Source organism: Patiria miniata, unplaced genomic scaffold (genome assembly GCF_015706575.1).
Source record: "Patiria miniata isolate m_02_andy unplaced genomic scaffold, ASM1570657v1 HiC_scaffold_9, whole genome shotgun sequence".
Lineage (NCBI taxonomy): Eukaryota > Metazoa > Echinodermata > Asteroidea > Valvatida > Asterinidae > Patiria > Patiria miniata.
The window spans coordinates 2,177,495-2,195,658 of record NW_024037076.1 but is presented as its reverse complement, the minus strand read 5'-3'; the positions used below and the strand labels follow the sequence as shown (position 1 = coordinate 2,195,658).

The window sequence follows — 18,164 nt, the reverse complement described above, 5'->3', positions numbered from 1 at the left end:
ACAAAAGTAATTTCTTTTTATTATCGTGCTCTATTTGTCTTTTATTATTTCTAACAGTACAGACGGTGACATACTGTATTATAACACCATGCTCTAGTTTGTTTAGTTTGACATGTACAATTTAGGTATGACAATAACTGCACATTAAACTGTCTGCTACAAAGCTGGTTTACTATTGCATTTGGACCCAAACTCCGTGTATAAAATTCATGTATCAGGTCAGGTACAAATTTTTCTTATTTTTCCACAATTTTTACGTTTTGGATTTTGAAAGTGTGCAGTCAGCTAGCATGAGTTGTGCTTCTTTTGAAAACCATAGCCAATTAAAAACAAGTTGTCAAACATCACCTTTTTAAAGTTAGGAGGTTGGCTGTAAATGTACATTAACTCTGCATTTTGCAACCTTTTTGAAGGTGTGTTTTGTTATGCTAATTCATTAACAATGAATGCATAAGAGTCATCTAATGCATATTCATATGGCGCAAAAGAACACACCCAATAGATGACTGCACTGCAAACAGTCTTTCTGGAAGATCTGTTTTGGAATTGAAACTTAACAGGGGAATTTTTTTTAAGAAATCAGTTTCCAGATAAAATTTGCCCGTCGACTGGGAAAAACCCTTATTAAATATTCATGCCACATGTTAACAACTATAGCATCTGATTGGACAAGGGTTAGACAACCTCCTGCATTATTCACGTTTTCTTAAAAAGGTAGCCTTGATGTATGCACAGTGAAGGGTTTTCTAATGGGAAGCCGGCCCATCAACAGTGTGTCTATATTTAACCATTACAGCCAAATCATTTTCTGTTTTAAGTCGTCACTAATCTACAATTAGGTCATGTTTCTTGATAAAATAACTTATTTTAACAATTTCATCATCAACAGTGATTCTCCTAATATATACATTTCAACTTACACCAAGCCACAGTGTGCTAATTTACATATTCAAACCTGGGGCATTATGACATGCAAATTACATGCAAATGTTTATGCAAAAATATGTAAACGATATGCAAAAGTAATGCAAATATGATAATGCCCCGGTCCAAACAACTCATTTTTTTGCTCAATCACTGCAATACATGTTCATAATCTCACATGAAACATTAATATGTACATACTACAGTTTTGTTATGTTTATATCTATACACATATATATTAATATACAGATATTATATTTCCCTGTGATTTATTAACAAAATTAATTAATGTTCTCCCAAATAATTTGTCAGTATTTCATTACTGTAGTCAATAATTAATGAATAATTCATGATCTCCTGATTGACTGGAATACAATGTCAGATTATACAAATAGCAAGGAATGGTTGATGATTGTTATCGTAAGAATGAATAATAACATCTTGATGAAAATATACTTTGAATCAAGTAATGCGAGAAAGAGAGAAAATAACAGAAGAAAATGTAAATGTTGTGTCACACTGGCAGAAAGGATGTAAATTATACAATTTTTTGGTAAGACATTTTTGGTCATTATCTTGGATACAATACACAGGATACTGATATTCTCCGTATTGAACTAATAAATGAATGAATACACACAATTTTAGTCCAGTGTTGAGAAATATCCACAGCCACTACAGGAATGCGCGTTAGCATTTTCCTCTATACTCTTGGCACAAGTAGGGCGAAGTGCGCTGCGTATTCTGTTCCGTGCGCACAGCTTAAGTGTGTGAAGACATCAGCGCGCGAACCGGAGTGAACCAGAACAACGAAAGCTGACGTCGCACTTCGGTATTCAATTGACTCAAACAGTGTCATACTATTGTTGTCCCTGTACCTCAAACAGGTTAGCAACTGGAAAGGGAAATATTTTATCTTCAAGCAGAATTTTTTTTGGAGGAATTTACGGTAGAATTCACATTGATATTATCTGCCAATGAACACAACATGCGGTGGAGACAACTGAAAAATAACCAAATAAAATAAAACTAACTCTTTTAACAAAATAAATTTGACACAAATCATTGACTTTTACATTGCACAAAACGAAAAACTGTTTTAAGTATTAATATCAACCACCCCCAACAAACAGGTTCAAGTCAAATATTATCCTGGATTATTTTCTAAACCGACGGGAAAAAAAGAGAGCAATATTGGCCATTTTTTTCAAACAAAGTTCACTCAATGGGTTTTATGCATTGATAACATATTTGACCTCAACCTGTACTCCATCCTTTCTAGCCTCACTTATCTACCAATCTCCTTTAACCCCATGGGTTGTAAGCATCTATAACAAGAAGGGGAAAAATAGAAATTTTGTAATAAAATAAGAGAACAAAGAAAGAAAGGATGAAATAAAAGTAGGTAACATATAATTACATTTCCAGAGAATGCATCATGAAAACAGAAACGCTGAGATCCACGGGTAGATAAGTGAGGCTAAATTTCACACAAATAGGATTAAAAATATGAATAAGTTACATCTAAAAATACACAAGTAAGAACTACACATTAACGGTGTGGTATCGCAAATCTGAAACAAAACCCCTGTAAATCCTCCTTTTTTTTCACTTTTAGCAATTTTGTGTTTTTTTTGTGAACGTCGGCAACCAAATGCTGAAAATGTTTTTTTCTGAATTTTTTAAAACTTCTTATTTTGTCAGTATCGTATCTGCATTGAAAAATGCTGGCTGGAATATTCAAGGAAGTACTGTACTTTCGGTGAAGCAATTTTTTTGCCGAAAAAAACACAAGCTATGTTTGTGCTTGGAATCAAATAATTATATCCAGCATTCAAAGCGATATAACCAGAATCGAAATTGTCTAATTGTAGTTAAATTTGAGAATTGTAATTTCGCTGAGTGAAAATTCACTACACGCAGCATGATTAGCTTTCATGGAATGAAAAAAAACCCAAAACAATCTTTGAGCGTTTTCTGTTTGTTACAGTTGAACACAATTGCTTTTTTGGGGTGGAAACTTATTTTAAAAACCAACGTAGATTTTTACAGCTATTTTAAAAATCCAACCCATGTTCTTAACAGTCGTGCAGGAATGACAAATGCACTGCATTTTACAATTTAGACTACGCTAAAATAAATATATTTATAAGTTACAATTGTCCCAACAATCATCCGCTTTGTCACTTTCCAATTTTGTCTTCTTCTGCGATTGAGAGCAAAGTAGCGCAGCATTTCAAAAATGATTGCTTCAACATAAATAAACGCAAGATTCACTTCAATTTGTGGTTTTGATTTTTCATTAAAATAATACTTTTGTTTGTTAACTAAAAACAAGCTCGGCACAACACAATTAAGTACTTGATGCCTAGTTGAAAACAAAACGCAGGTTTTTTTTGTCAAGAAACCAAAATACATGTACCATGGCAACTGAGAAGTGAATGAACCACCAATAATATCCGTTCTCCGATGCATTGAAAATTAAGACCATTTTTTTTCTCCAGAACGTGGAAGTGAATACTTTAATATGTGTATCAAAAGGAGAAATAACCTTTATGTAAAACAGATTTTGAAAAATGTTTTTCTTTTACACGTCAGTCATCTATAAGGTCACCAAGATAGGCTGGTGCCCACGATGCGCTGCCTCAAAGCCACATTGATCGACACATGGCCTTCTGGGATCCAGACCAAGATGGCTGCAGTGTGAAAAAAAACCCGCATATGAGATCCCCGCCAGTAACAGCATGATGATGTACTGTACTCCTATTTTTTAAGAAGATGCGATCCCCGGTTGCCATGGCAATGTAACTGGTAGTCCGTTGGAGGGCATCATCATTATTGTTTCTCCTCCTCGGTCTCCGGGGTGGGCTCCGAATGTCTGTCCTCATTGAAGAGGGGGTTCTTGACTTGCATCTCGCCCGTCTGTCAAGAAAAAGAACATTTTGTCACAGCCTGATGGTAGGATTGATCTTTTTGGATTTTTGAGTCACACTAAATGGTGGGCTGAATTCGGTTCGTAAGTATGACGTCAACTTAAACCATGCCCACTACACACAGAGTATTGTTGAAAATCATTGGAACCATGGGAACAGGGCCCAATTTCATAGCACTGCTTAACAGTAAGCAAAAAAGTTGTGCTTACTATAGCAGAAAATCATGCTGCTGCTTAAGCACTATTTCATGCTAACGGTTGCGCGCACATACATGTAGAGATTTCTATTGTTACGTCACTGATTTAAGCAAAGTTTTCTTTTGGGGTTAAGCGTGCTTTTGCTGTGCTTACTGCTTAACAGTCCCTATGAAATAGATGGAGGCTCGGTAAGTACAAAGTTGGCTGTTAAGCAGTGCTATGAAATTGGGCCCTGGAAATAATGCAAAGTTGCGTGTTTAGCCAATGGGTGCTAGTGATCAGTGGTGCGTGCGCTTGTATGACGCAGTAACTTACGAAGTGCTTCGGAGAACAATCCTATTACTGAGAGGTGTTGTCCCTCTAGTGGTAGTGGGGGGGGGGGGTTGAAGTAACCCTACTAACATGTGGGATCACCAACGATGGTAGATGGCTCAAATATGATATTGATGATCAGTTTGGCCAATCCTGACATTAGGCAGGGCCACTCCTTATTGTAGGTTGAGCTTAAGAATGGCGAGTGGGGCTTAAGAAGCGTGGGTGGGCTTAAGAATTGTGGGTACGGCTTCAACATTGTGGGTGGGCTTAAGAACTGTGGGTGATGCTAAAGAATGGTGGTTGGGGCTTAAGAATGACAGGCAGGGATTAAGGAACGTGGGTTGGCTTAAGAATTGTGGGTAGGGCTTCAGAATTGTGGGTGGGGCTTAAAAACTGTGAGTGGTGCTAAAGAATGGTGGTGGGGCTTTAGAATAGTGGGTGGGACTTAAGAATGTGGGTTGGGCTTTAGGATTCAGGGCGGGGCTTCAGGGCGTCAGTCTTACCGGTGCTAATCCTGGACATTCATACACCGTCAGGTCGCCATCTTCGTTCTCCTCCTCAGAGTCGTAATCCGATGCGTTCTGTTGCATCTCACCCTTTTCCCTCCTGATAAAAAACAGGAAAAATAGCAAACAGGTTAAAAAAAGAAAACAAATGTGGATAAGAGTGGTTGAGGTGGGGGAAAGATGAACATTAAGCACTGTGATTGACGTTAGGATTCTAAACTGTCAAGAACATAATAAATATTCAGAAGTCAACACACTCTCCTACCGGTATCATCATTTTGCCCACTTCTCAATTGTCAATTTTAACCCAGATATAAGCCCAAAAGCCAAACTTTCAAAACTCATGAATAAACAGTCTTTAGTGTGCTGAGAGGTAAATGTACTTAATGATTTCAATAACTAGAACACTGTCACAATAACCACATGTAGGTCAACTAAAGATTGGATTTCAATGGTTCATATGAACGACCAACCCGTCCCCTTCCACCCACGCCAAAAATTAGACTTGCATATTATGCATACGTGCGTCTCAAGTTAACTTTCCTTTGCGATTGAATTTTAAAACGGCGTTTCGGGATCTCCCTCGACTTATCAAATTTAATCCCGGTTGGGCTTCGAGCAAAGTTCCAGTGTGTGACTGCGCTGCCACGGCAATGAAACATTTATCACGGAAAATGCCAAATTAAGAATACATTCTAGAGTGTAAAAACTTAATGTTTTGCTCATTTTATTCATTGTTTTATTAATAAGGAAATTACATTTTTGTCGAGGAAAGAACAAAACCAAGAGAATTAAATCTTTTAACAATACAACATTAAAAGGTGCCCCAAATGCATAACTTAATCCATCTTTTCAAGGTTGTTTTTTGAATCTTTAAACCGTGCCTTCAGGGGAAAAGGTGCTTTACAAGTAACTCGAACAAGAGGATTTCGATATCTGAGCACACTGGAGTCAAGTGAAATACGACTTGCGAGCGGAAATCCTTGGAAATCTAGTGATGCCTCCAAAATTATGGATTTTGTTTTACTTTTAGCTTCTGGCTCACTCTTGACGGTAATGTGTGCTAGACATTTTTTTTCTTTAAGAAGCAGTGCCAGCCGAAACGAAACAAAGTACAGAACGAAAATTGAGTCGGGAATAAAATGACTTTGTGGAATTCACCCCGAGGCTTTTGGAACGCGACCCGCATACAGTGAAAGGCGGCGGGAATATGACGCCTCTTTCATCGTTTTCTATTCCGCGGATTGATTTTGTGATTGAGTATCCAAGTCCCAATCTTGCCGCGATTGTGTGTTTCCATTCGCTGTCGCGCCGGCAACATTTTCTGGGCTCTGCGGTTGCGGTCTCGGGGGGAATTTCATTCACAGAAGGTTTTGAGTTGCATTTTTTTGTGGACAATTCTTGAACTGGATTTGATTAAAGGCGAGATTTCTTGTTATGTGCTTCTGCTTTAGATTCTAGTTTAAGATGAGCGAAAGTGGTGGCTCTGTTTTTTTGACAAGTTAAGGTCTTTTGATGAAGTTTGTCCCAGCATACAGTTACGGAAGATGTAGGCGTTTTGCATGAACAACTGGCTTTTGTGGATTTGCAGTATGGCTTGCACAGATTTCAACGGGAAATGAAATCAAGTCCGACCGATTCATAGGCAAAGTTTGTGGGAATTCTTTAGGGCTTTAGAGGCTAACAGAGTGCAATTTCTCTTGAGAAACCACAGTCCCTTGTGAAAACAACTCATTTCAGGATGTAAAAGTACGCTGTTTCTTTTGCTCCGTATTAAGTTCACACTACACAACAGGAAGACGGTCGAAAGGAAAGGATTTCATTGTATGTTCAATGTGGCTTACTATCCGACTTCTGAAGGTTTTCGGATTTAAAACTGATGGAAGAGAGAAAACCTTCAACCTCACAGGAGCTTTTGCACACATTTCAAGGGTACGAATGCGAAAACATGACATCCTAAACTCACATGGAGACTTTGTTCATGTGGTTGTCCCACAAAAAACCTAACAGTCGAATCAGGCATGTTTTCGGAAAAGTGGGGGTAGTATACAAAATCGTGTCTAGTGTATTGCTGAGTAAAGTAACTGGTCTTCCAAATGCTTTTTAGTTGGTTTCATAAGGATGTTTTGTTCTAAAGATACAGCAACCACAATACGGGACTTGGAAAGCCACTTGGGCTACTTTTTTTATTTATCAAGTTTACAGATCGAAGTCGGTAGAATACGGTAAGTCACACATTACTCTTGAACATAAGAAATAAATCCTTTGTGTGTTTCTCTAACTGCGCTTTCTCGCTTTCAAGGAAAAGTGGCCTAAGACGATTTTCAACCCTTGAGTTCGATGAAGCATGGCGTTGGTTCCAATGCATCGATTTGAATGCAATAAAGTTTGTATGGTAGATTGGTTATCTGACTTTAAGAGTTAATTTGAAAATGTTCCAAAACTGACATGCAATATACCTTTATTGATTAGTTTTTGACTGTTAAGATTCGGGCATTCTGCTACTTCCATCACGAAGGCCCGATTCAATGGCGAAAGCATGGTGCTAGCTATTGTTCAGATAATCGTCATGGGGCAGCTGCTTTGTACAATGGTTTCTTTATTGAAGGGGGTGAGTGTACAGTAATCGCATGCCCAAATTCGTCTATACATGTATGTCAAAAGAATTTCCTGTGTAATGCCCAGTTTTTAAGATGAGTCCTTCGCAAGTCCAGTCAAGAATTAATCACAAATCAATTTACAAACTTGTCCGTTCATACATGTAAGTAATAGTTGATGAACAACAATAAAGGAATGCCTTTGTGACAGCTCATTTGATAAGCTTTTGATTTTACACTGAATGAGTTAAGTCTTGAGTTTTGATGGATATGTGAGGACTGGCGATGGGCTGGACTTCAACACTGGTAATGCCCAGAAAAAAAAAAGAAGTAAAAAAAGTCTAAAAAAAATAACTGATTGAGGTCTAGCGACCGGACTCACTTCTCCATGGCGATCATCTGCTGTTTCTGGTGTTGGTAGTGGTACATCTGTGCACTCTGCGCGAGTTTCCGGTCACCGTTCTGCAAAGATACAAAAACAAAATGATGTCACACACTCCAAAAAAAAAAACATTCCAAAACTCAAGGCCAGAAATCAACTCTGTTTCCAGTTCGCTGGATGACAGATTTGAATAACAAGTAAAGAATGTTCTCATCTTTTTATGCTTAGCACATAAATTTGCTGAGAACTCTATTCTGCTTATAACTCCACAAAATTAGGCCCGGACAGCTCTCATTCACTTTGACAAAACAAAATTCCACTGCACTGTTTTCACAAGTGCAACGCTGTGTTTACCGTATTGTAACCAAACTTCAAAATGCGCGGCTGCGCATGCACATGTACTTTCCCAGCTGTTAAAGCAGTTTTGGCCATTGCGACTGACCAGTGCTGTTTCTGCTGCAACTGTGAACAGTCTGGCCTGAAGCTCTAAGCCGTCAGAACACACTTCCGGTTTGCTGCATCAATGCATATTTATCACGCCCATCTTGTAAAAACCACGAGGATTATCTTCAGCGTGACAGATGTTTTGTTAGCATGCAATATTTACCTCCGGGTACATGTGTTTCGGTATTGATTATAAAACAAACCCCCAAAAAAGGAAGAAAAGAAATGCACTGAATAAATTATGATGGTAATTTTTTTTTTCTGGCAAATTTCCGGCTTTACCAAATCCACATGGAAATGTTTATATTGCTTGAAATATCTCCAAGGAAATATAGAAATCCCACTTATTAAAGAACATTTTAAATGTGTGGCCAGAATACATTTTTCCTATTTACATGATTTACAGGTATAGCATGTTCATTTTTGCCCAATTATTTTGTATTGAAACAAAGCTTTGCAGTATAATTTGGCAGAGATTATTACATGTGCAATGACACACTGGAAAACACAAAGTCCCACTTTTTCTTCCTGCAGGAAGAAAAATTGGATCCTGATAAGTTACATTGTGTACTTTCTTGAGAAAGTTGATGACTATTCCTTCTCTAAGTTGACTTATTAAAGCCTCTACAATTTATGTTATGTATCTGACAGATTACAAATGAGTAATTTGCATATTTATGCTATGCATTAATATGCGAATAATTTATTCTTTGAAAGAAAATTAATTTTGAGTTCTACATGTACGCGTCATTTAATTTTGTTCATTCAAATTCTGTATGGTGATCAATATGGCTGATCTGGTAGTTCTAAAGTACCGGTATCTTCACAAAGCTAAATGAGCATCGAGCAATTTATGAATATTCTTGACATGTTTGCTGCCTGGCCGTTTAATGCATGAGGGGCGCCGATCAAACGGGGCACCGACGAGAGCGGCAGGCTCCCTAAATGTCAACCAAATGTGCGGGGCGGGGCGATAGCGAGACAAACACGCTTTGGGATTTCTTGCCAGAATTTTGTTTTTTATTGACCTGCTTAAATTTCCAGTTAAACGCATGTAGCTGCATGGTTCAGGATAGAAAAACCAGGCTGTATTATTTGTATTCTGGTCGTAGTGGGTGCGGGGAGATGTGATTTTGGCTACAGGCAATTTTCGTGATGGTACGGATGGGTAATCGGATAAACAAGTCAGTGTTACTAGAGTTGGGCAAGATTTTTGGGGGGGGGGGGGTTTGAAGAAGTGGTATGAAAATATTAATTCTTAATGATTTCCAGAGGAGACACTTTTGGAAATGACAATGTTTTTTCTCAAGATCTGACTTTTCGACTGTTGATTCTTACAATGAAAAAAAAAGAAGGATGTTTTATCAAACAAAATTCTGTAGCACTGTTCTTCCAAACTCAATCTGTGAATCTTGATCAACTGATGAAACCCTTAAAACAGGAAATTTATTGCGAAAAATTCAAGGGGCTGTATAGTACACCTGAAAAGCGTATCATATTTGAATTTAAAAACGTGTAGGCCCTACATTTCAAAAGGTTTAAAGTCTAGTATTGAGAAAAACCATTCTCAATCGTTCCCACACATGTGAATGCTGTATGGAAATTCTCTCCCCCCCCCCCCAAAAAAGTAAAAACGCAAGACCAACGCTAACATGACTAGACTTAGTTCAGCAGTCCAGTGGCGATATCAGACCCGGTTATCTGCCCAGAGAGACCTTCCCCTCTTCCTTAAAGGCATCCTGTATTTATTCTCCTTCCCCCTTGAGGGAGACTAAGGGAAGGAATTACCACCGTCCTAGGGGACCCACCGACAAATAATTTACACCATCTTAAGGGCACCCGCTTGCGTCAGGAGACCTATCGCGATGCAAGATAAAAACAAAACAAAAGTTTGATGACCTCAAAGATGGTGGCCAGATCAGAACAAAATACAGTTTGTTGTAAACTATTAACAGGCTCTTTCATGTCTTTGGCCAATGTTATTTCATTTTCCTGTGCATTTTCATATTTCAATTGAAAAGTTCATTTTCAAATTTCTAAATGGGGAACAATTTTTTTTTTTTAACTAATTTAGGAAACAAATTGTTCTTAAAGGCCCAATTGGGCTACAAAATGTGTTTGAAACGAAATGATGTTAATTGGAAAGAGCATTTTAAGTAGGACATAAACTTGATTGTAACCCCATCTAAAAACACGTTAAAATTGTGCAGCAGCAGGATTCCAGTCAAACCAGTGAGTTTGGCAGTTTTGAGACATCTTACATTGTACATTGAAAAAAAACCCTTTTTAATTTTTGCCAATGCGCATGGCTACGGCGATGCGCGCGCATACCAGAAACCGGAATTGTTTTTTGGCCTTAACCATAATTTTTTCCAGGGCCTAGAGATGTTGTGATCGTTGCGTATTGTCTCAATATTTAAGTAAATGATCTCTCTGATGTTGGCACTTTGTTCTGCTTTATAAACTACTTACAATCTTTGAAATGTGACGGAAGTACTGTAAGAGCAGAAAACTGTGTGCTTTGCAGTACAACTTTCATGACTTAAGGCCTTTTTAAACTATCGTCTGGCCTATAATGTCCCCGTGTTGAAATCGACACAAGTCCACGGTAAGCGGAGCCAGGTCCCATCCAACACTTAAACCGGTGTGTACACGGGTCGGCTGTAGATGTCGGATTGTCTACCCAAGCAGAGCCTCTCAACCCTGGTCCTGACCAGGGTAGGATTTTACCCGTGTAGAGCGCTGGACCTGAAAGGGTTTCCTGAAATCTCTGTGTCGGACCTGGGTCGTATATACACAGAGATTTTGGATTGGGTGAAAGGCCCATTGATATCTGACTGACTGGGTCACTGAGTACAAGCCATTTCCTAAACCGAGGCCTTTATAGATCCAGCTCCACTAAGCAAGTAAGTCTTACTCTTAAATTCTGAGACACGCAGATGCAGAAATGACAACTCCTTGTTTGTCACGTTCTCTCTGGATATTTTGCAAGCAGGGTGACAACAAATTATGCATCGCCCCGTCGCAACCGGAGTGAGCCCCGTCCCCGTTACTTTATTTATCAGTGTCACGCAGACGGCACAGAGATGGAAAACTCCACACCTCCTCTCGTCACGTTCCTCAAGGATAGGCGGGGATCAGATGACAAAAACTCTCCTTACAGGCAGGAGAGGAAGTGCACGAATGATGGATAGAGCAGGCGAGTGTTGCCTGAGATCGTCATATTGGAAACAATCTATCTCTTTTTTTTGTTGCTGTTCGAGAGCCTTTTCCTTCCTGTTTCTATTGTGGTTGATATTAGTCTTTGATGAAAGAGCCTGACTCACAAAATGAATTTCCATAAGCTTGGGCTGTGTCTTGATAACTTGGCTATGTGACTACGGCTTGCAATTTTATATACATGCCTATGGAAGCAGCTAAAGCCACTTTCCATAGACATGTGTGTGCTGCTAGTTGTAGCCAGGTCATTTAGCCACAGCCTTTTAGTCAGAACAGCTACATGTACATATACATGTAGGTAGGCAATTCTGTGCCACATGAGACATGCTTCCCAAAACTTCATTTCTTTCCTGAACTTACTTCACACTTTTTAGAGTCTCTGAGCGATCTGTGTTTTCAAAATTGTTAGAGAAAAGCCAGTGTGTATTTGATCAGAATTGTGGCCAGAAAGTTTTCATTTGTTCACACTCGTTTTGGCATTCAAAGTGTGATGCAAGTAACAGTGATGTAATGCGAGTAACCACACTTTCCTCCGCTGCCTTTTAAATGCAGTTACTTTTACATCTTTTACACGTATCATCCTACCTAGGTACCTTATCATTAGTTTAATCTCAGAACACAATATCAAATGTTATATCTCCTTTAATTTTTGGTAACTGTAACTTTGATCTAGAATTATACTAAGTTTTGGGACATCAATTTTGAATGAAACCATAGTGTAATCTGGTAAACAAAATTAGAAACCATTTTTGGGGATGTGCCACGCTTACGCGCACAACGCCCGCGTTCTTAAAAGACGACGCACGCATTTTGGTAACACTATTGGTCAAAAGAGCTTAAAATGTGCATACTACCTGAGCGCGACTTGTGTTACTGCAGTGCCACCTCAGAAAATGGCCGTTGATGAATTACCTGTCGGCCCAGTCACGGTAGTCTATATAGTAACTGCTTTTTGAACAGTGTCATGCTCATTTTGAAAAAAAAAAACCATTTTACATACAATTTCCAAGAAACTTTGTCTGCTGGCTTTGGTAAAATTAAAAGCCTGACAATAAAATTTTACTGAAAACAAAAAGTGGGTAGCCATGAAATTGCCCAGACAAGTATTTTCTTCTCCATGTATCCTACAATCATAACTAAAATCTTCGAGGGAAAAAAAAAAAAATTAAGGCAAAATAATATGAGTTGACAATCCGGCTTAAGTGCGCTCCAAGCTCAAGTCCGTTTATCACTGGCCGGGGAAAAAACAAGCGTACATGTCACGTTCCTTTGCACCCCAATGTTGACATTTAATAACCTGGCCAACGCCATCGTAAATAACACTGTCCCCACAGAGTTCAGCTCGCAGGAAGCAAAACCTGAACTTGTCGACTTGCCGGTGTATCTTTTCTCTTTTGTTTTAAAGAGGATCCCACTTAAATGTCAGCACGTCATTTTATTGGTTGTCAATTTTTGATCGCCTGTTTTTTTTTGCGAAGAAATAAAATGCAAAGGCAACAAAATACCCCCCCCCCCAAATGAACAGAAGGCCCCCCCCTTAAAAAAAACCCAACCTTTCTTCTCTCATGTCTCTCCATTAAAAACAGAAATGCATGCCCACAAATGTAAATGTTTAACCAAAAATTACACATCCAGGCAATCAGATATCAGAGCTTTTCAATAATGCAGGACAGAAATTAATGATGCGTGGACTGCGCTCTTACCGCGTCGCTCATGCAAGAATGCACGCATGAAATGTATACAGTCACGCTGAATAACTACGACTTTCCGATGATGTACATGTATACTATCCTATACATGTTCAGTGCACAGTGTACATGTACATGTACATTCGTGGGGGCAAATTGAAACATTTACATATAGTGCCCATTTCGTGCATTCACTTTGTTCATGTACATGTAGTCAAGGTAACAAGTGATAGATCACAAGCACGTCACAAACCCTGTCACAAGCAAATCACAAGTCCAGTCACAGGCAACAGGGGATGAAAGATAAAAAAGGAATGCCTTTGTCTCAGTTCAGATGAGTAGCTTGTAACGTGACTTGGGACTGGAGGACTTGTGATTGACTTGTGATGAACTTGTGATGGACTTGTGATGGACTTGTGATGACTTGTGATAGACTTGTGATGGACCTGTGATGGACCTGTGATGGACTTGTGATTGACTTTTGATTGACTTGTGATGGATTTGTGATAGACTTGTGATGGACTTGTGATAGCCTTGTGATGGACTTGTGATGGATTTGTGATGGCCTTGTGATGGCCTTGTGATGGACTTGTGATGGACTTGTGACGGACTTGTGATGGACTTGTGATAGACTTGTGATGGCCTTATGATTGCCTTGTGATGGACTTGTGATACAATTGCGATGGACTTGTGCTGAATTTGTGGTTGAGTTGTGATGAAATTGTGATCCATCACAAGTAACAGTGGTCTCAAGATTCTTCATGAGATTTTCGGGTCTTGACTTGGGAGAACCATTCTGCAATTTGAGGCCAAATTGAAAGGTTTTCAATTTAGTTTGAACAGCTGAAACAGAAGATGAGGTCAAAACTGGAGACAGAGCCATGGTCTGGAAAATGGCAAAATAAAATCGGTGTTCTAAGCGATACTTACCGACATATTGGAAGGCATGTGTGCGCTGGGACCCGTCAATCCGTAGGCAGGATATTCTGCCTCACTCTGGGCTTTGGCAGTGGTCTGGATTCTGGAGAGAAGAAAAGATGAGAAACAAATTAATATTATCCGAAGTAAAATTGGTCCATCTGAAACAAAACGATGCGTCGCACGTCATTTGAATGAATATTCATTCGTAATTTGAATGAATATTTATCAGTTGAGTGAATATTCATTCACAATTTGAATAAATATTCCATCATAATTTAAATGAAAACTTATTCACAATTTGAATAAATATTCATTCATTTGAATGAATATTCAAGGCTGACAATCTCAATGGAGGCACTAATTAAATGAATAGTTATTAATCAAATAAGAACAATTAAGTGAACACTTAGAAACAGTTATTTCTGCAAGGCACGTGAACGGGAAAGGTAATAGAAAAAAAATGTATAAAATAAAGAACATGGGAAAATGAAACTTGAAAAATGTGGTTTTCAAATTTTGAAAGTTAGTCTTTGAATTATTTACCTTAAATTCAAAGACTAACATTAACATTTGAAAATGGTACTGACATTTAAATATTTCCCTTCTTGAAAATCCTTTTTAAAAAAAAGCATGCAGACTCTCACTTTTTTCCTCAAATGATTAAAAACAAAAAGAAAAGAGAATTGCACAACCACGTAGATGTAAACATACATATTTCTTCATGTTTTTTGGTCACAAAAAGAAAAGGCTCCCCCCCCCCCCCCGTGCGTACAAAATAACTCAATAAAAAGCGATCCTAAAATAAAAGGTACAATGTACATACATGTACTCAAAAAACGTTATGACGTACGCTCGTGGAAACAAATCTCATTACTTGCTGTAACGTCAGGGCTTCAAATTCAATAAACATGTTTTTTATCACTGGCAAATTCTGGGGTCAGTGAACACTCAAACATTGCCCATAGTGGAACAAAGGCTAGATAAGGGACGCGGAGGGGAAACACAACATCGAGTCCCCCCCCCCCCCCCAGGGTCAACCCCACCCCACCCCCAGCCCCGTGCACCCCACCACCCCAATGTTAGATCACACATCAACACAAACAGCATATCTTTAAAATTATCGTTGGAGATGTACCCACTATCTAAATATAGTTAATTTAATCAAGTACGCGCCGTATCGCGGCAACGACACTTCATTTTGTGCCGGCAGTAAAATATAAATTGGGGACGCATAATGGGATTGTACAGCACCCATACTACATGTACGTAATTCACCCAACATATGGACTGTCTGGTTTTCTATTGATCCGCACACTTAAGTTGTCATCGTGCTTGTGAACTGAGCGTAGAGCTTTGACAAGATTAAGTTGAGCATTGATAGAAAATCGTTTATTGAGCCAGCATTGAACTGCGTTCCGCTGATTGCACTTTTCTGGAGGGATTGTTTTTCTTCGACAAAATTTTATGGCAATTTGTAAGATTTTTGATACGCACTTTCAAACTGTTCTGGTTTTTATTACACAGTGTACAGCAACATGCACCCATGCTATGAGGTAACTAAAACATTTTGTCTGAAAAAGGAAGAAAAAAAAGAAGAGAAAGTTATCTATATCAAGTTCACAATTTGCTTTCCCGTCAAGCAGAGAACATCATTTAACATTCCATGCTGGTATTTTAGTTATTGACTAGTGTTTTGTTTTTCAGCCGTTGGCAAGACTTCTTGCTCGAGGGTTTGATCGAGTCCCATTATAGAAAGACTCTCTCTGGGGTACAAAACGAACGCTACAGTCTGCCAGGACGTGACCGAAAACCTAGAACAGGGAATTCAGGTTGTTCACATCTGGCCACACAAAACAAAATATCTGTTTACAGGGCCCATAACTCAAAAACTGGCTCCAAGATTTCTGTTTTTCTTTCAAAGATCCACGGTTTTCTATTTCCCCCCCCCCCCCCCCCAGAGATCCAGAACTGAACAAGACAGCTAGAAATAAAGTCATTTTGAACTTTCATGTACATAATACTGAAATTCCATGGACATGTAAATTATGTTTCTTTTTTAACCGCTTTGCGCCGGGATTATTTTCGCCAAAAATTTCGATTCTTGTAAAAGGCAAAATTTGTCAGCCAACTTCTGATATACATCCAAATGCCACAAACACTGATTCGCAAGAGTCATTTCGTGTATAAAACAGCCAGTGCGTGTTATCATGTCCTCCGACACAAACTGCTAATAATAAGAACAAGGTGGAAATAAAAAGAAGGAAAAAGTGAGATGAAAAAAAGAGATACCAAAATATTCTTGTATGCCTAACTACATGTACATGTATATTACCAAACAAAGTGCATGTTTAATAGTGGCTTGACTCTACGCGTACCCTTCCACGAACCTTCAAAATCCTCCAGAATTTGTAAAAGATTTTGAAAAATTTGGTACAAGTAGGATTACTATAGCAATACAATGGGAAAAAAAACAAAACAACAACCAGTTGTTCCTTCTTGCAACAAACTTCTTTTTCTCTGGCTCATGAGGCATTATAACCTTAAGACAAGCAGGCAACTGCACAGCGTAGAAGAGGAAATTCAACATTTGAACAAAACTAGCAAGAAAAGAGGAAAACAGCTGATCCACGAAAAGGCTGTAAAGATGGCCTAAACTAAAGAGTCAAGTACATCGAAGGAAAAGGGTACATGAGCTTGCCTTGCTAAGTACATGTACCACAAGATAACCTCAGCCCATCCCGATGTACTTGTGCAATGAATAATAAAAACCACCAAGTTCTTGAAAAGCCAACAACTCAAGACGTAACAAAACCCAAACCAGGATGCACCGACACACAATTCATGAAAGTCAAGTAGGCTGATGGGAAGGGGCATGTTTTAAAAGTGCGTAGAGTTTGCCTCAGAGTTTTCCAGGTAAATACGGCACTAGGACCGAAGTTGAAAATTCACCAGTGGTTGATATGAGTTGGTTTGTAGGGATTCGACCTAACGATGCTAACCTCCATTAAAAGCTCTCCCGAGCTGCGGGATGTCCTGCGAAGGATCTTATCTGAATTGCCAATCGATGATGGTGTATCCACCTCGGGTAAAGACTGCATAAATCTGAGGTATCGTTAGAGGGATACACCGGGCGGATCAGAGGGGTAAACATGTACACGGCAGGAAATTGATCCAACGAATCAATCTTCGAAGGTCCGTTGGTTGCAATGACGAAAGTCGACCAGTGTGTTCTATTAGGTATGCCCTGATGCCTGAATGTTTAGAAAACTAGTCCTACCGGTACTTGATATCGGTCTTGACTGGATTTGTAAAAAAAAATCATGAGGAATTTCTTGCTTTAAAATCTTCCTGAATCTTCCAAAATCCTCCACTGTGCAGGAATCCAATGACAAGTTCTTTGTACCTACCAAGTTTGAAGTCATCAAGCCCCATGTTAAGTAAAAGCAGTTTGGCTCTACCTTCCTGAATCCTACAAAATCTTCCTCTGTGCAAGAATCCAATGGCAGGCTCTTTGTAAATTTACCTACCAAGTATCCAAGGGCATACGGCTAGCCCCATAAGGTAATAGTGGCTTGAATCTACCTTCCTCCATCCTACAAAATCCTATAAAATGTTCTGATGGAATTTGGAAGATCTGGAAAATTAAGGTTGGTGTATATTACAGCACATACAGTATGAGCTCTGTGCGCCAACGAAAGAGGGTGCCCTTTCGCCTAGCAACGATGTCCCATGGGCGGGACATTAAGCTGGTTGATGCGCACAGTTCCTTGTGTGTGTCGTACGTACATGTACACCAGGGATTTCTACTATGTACACGCAGTGGTACGGCCGCACGTCACGTCGCGGCAAAATTGCAGTCAGGCAAGATGGCCTCGGTCGGTCACCCCCAACTGTACTTTCTTTGCTGGTGAGGGGGTAATTGTGAATGGAGCGGATAGACCTGATTTTGTGACATCACATTTGAGCTGATTTTTTGCCCACTGCACTGTCCTATTTCAGTGTGCTAGCTGTTACTCAAAATGTGATGTCGAATTGTAT

The 18,164-nt window shown here is 39.1% G+C and overlaps 1 protein-coding gene across 1 annotated transcript in view; it reads right to left on the bottom strand.

Annotated features, from left to right (window-relative positions):
- Positions 1 to 10: 10 nt before the first annotated feature.
- The window catches only part of LOC119720132, a 66,229-nt gene continuing 48,075 nt past the window's right edge, over positions 11 to 18,164 (bottom strand). Inside the window, exons 5-8 of the mRNA XM_038189687.1 lie at positions 14,136 to 14,226; positions 7,855 to 7,934; positions 4,873 to 4,975; positions 11 to 3,846 (exon numbers count right to left, since the gene is read on the bottom strand). Of these exons, the coding sequence (XP_038045615.1) occupies positions 3,760 to 3,846; positions 4,873 to 4,975; positions 7,855 to 7,934; positions 14,136 to 14,226 (361 nt within the window). The 3' untranslated portion in view covers positions 11 to 3,759. The remainder of the gene's footprint in view (positions 3,847 to 4,872; positions 4,976 to 7,854; positions 7,935 to 14,135; positions 14,227 to 18,164) is intronic.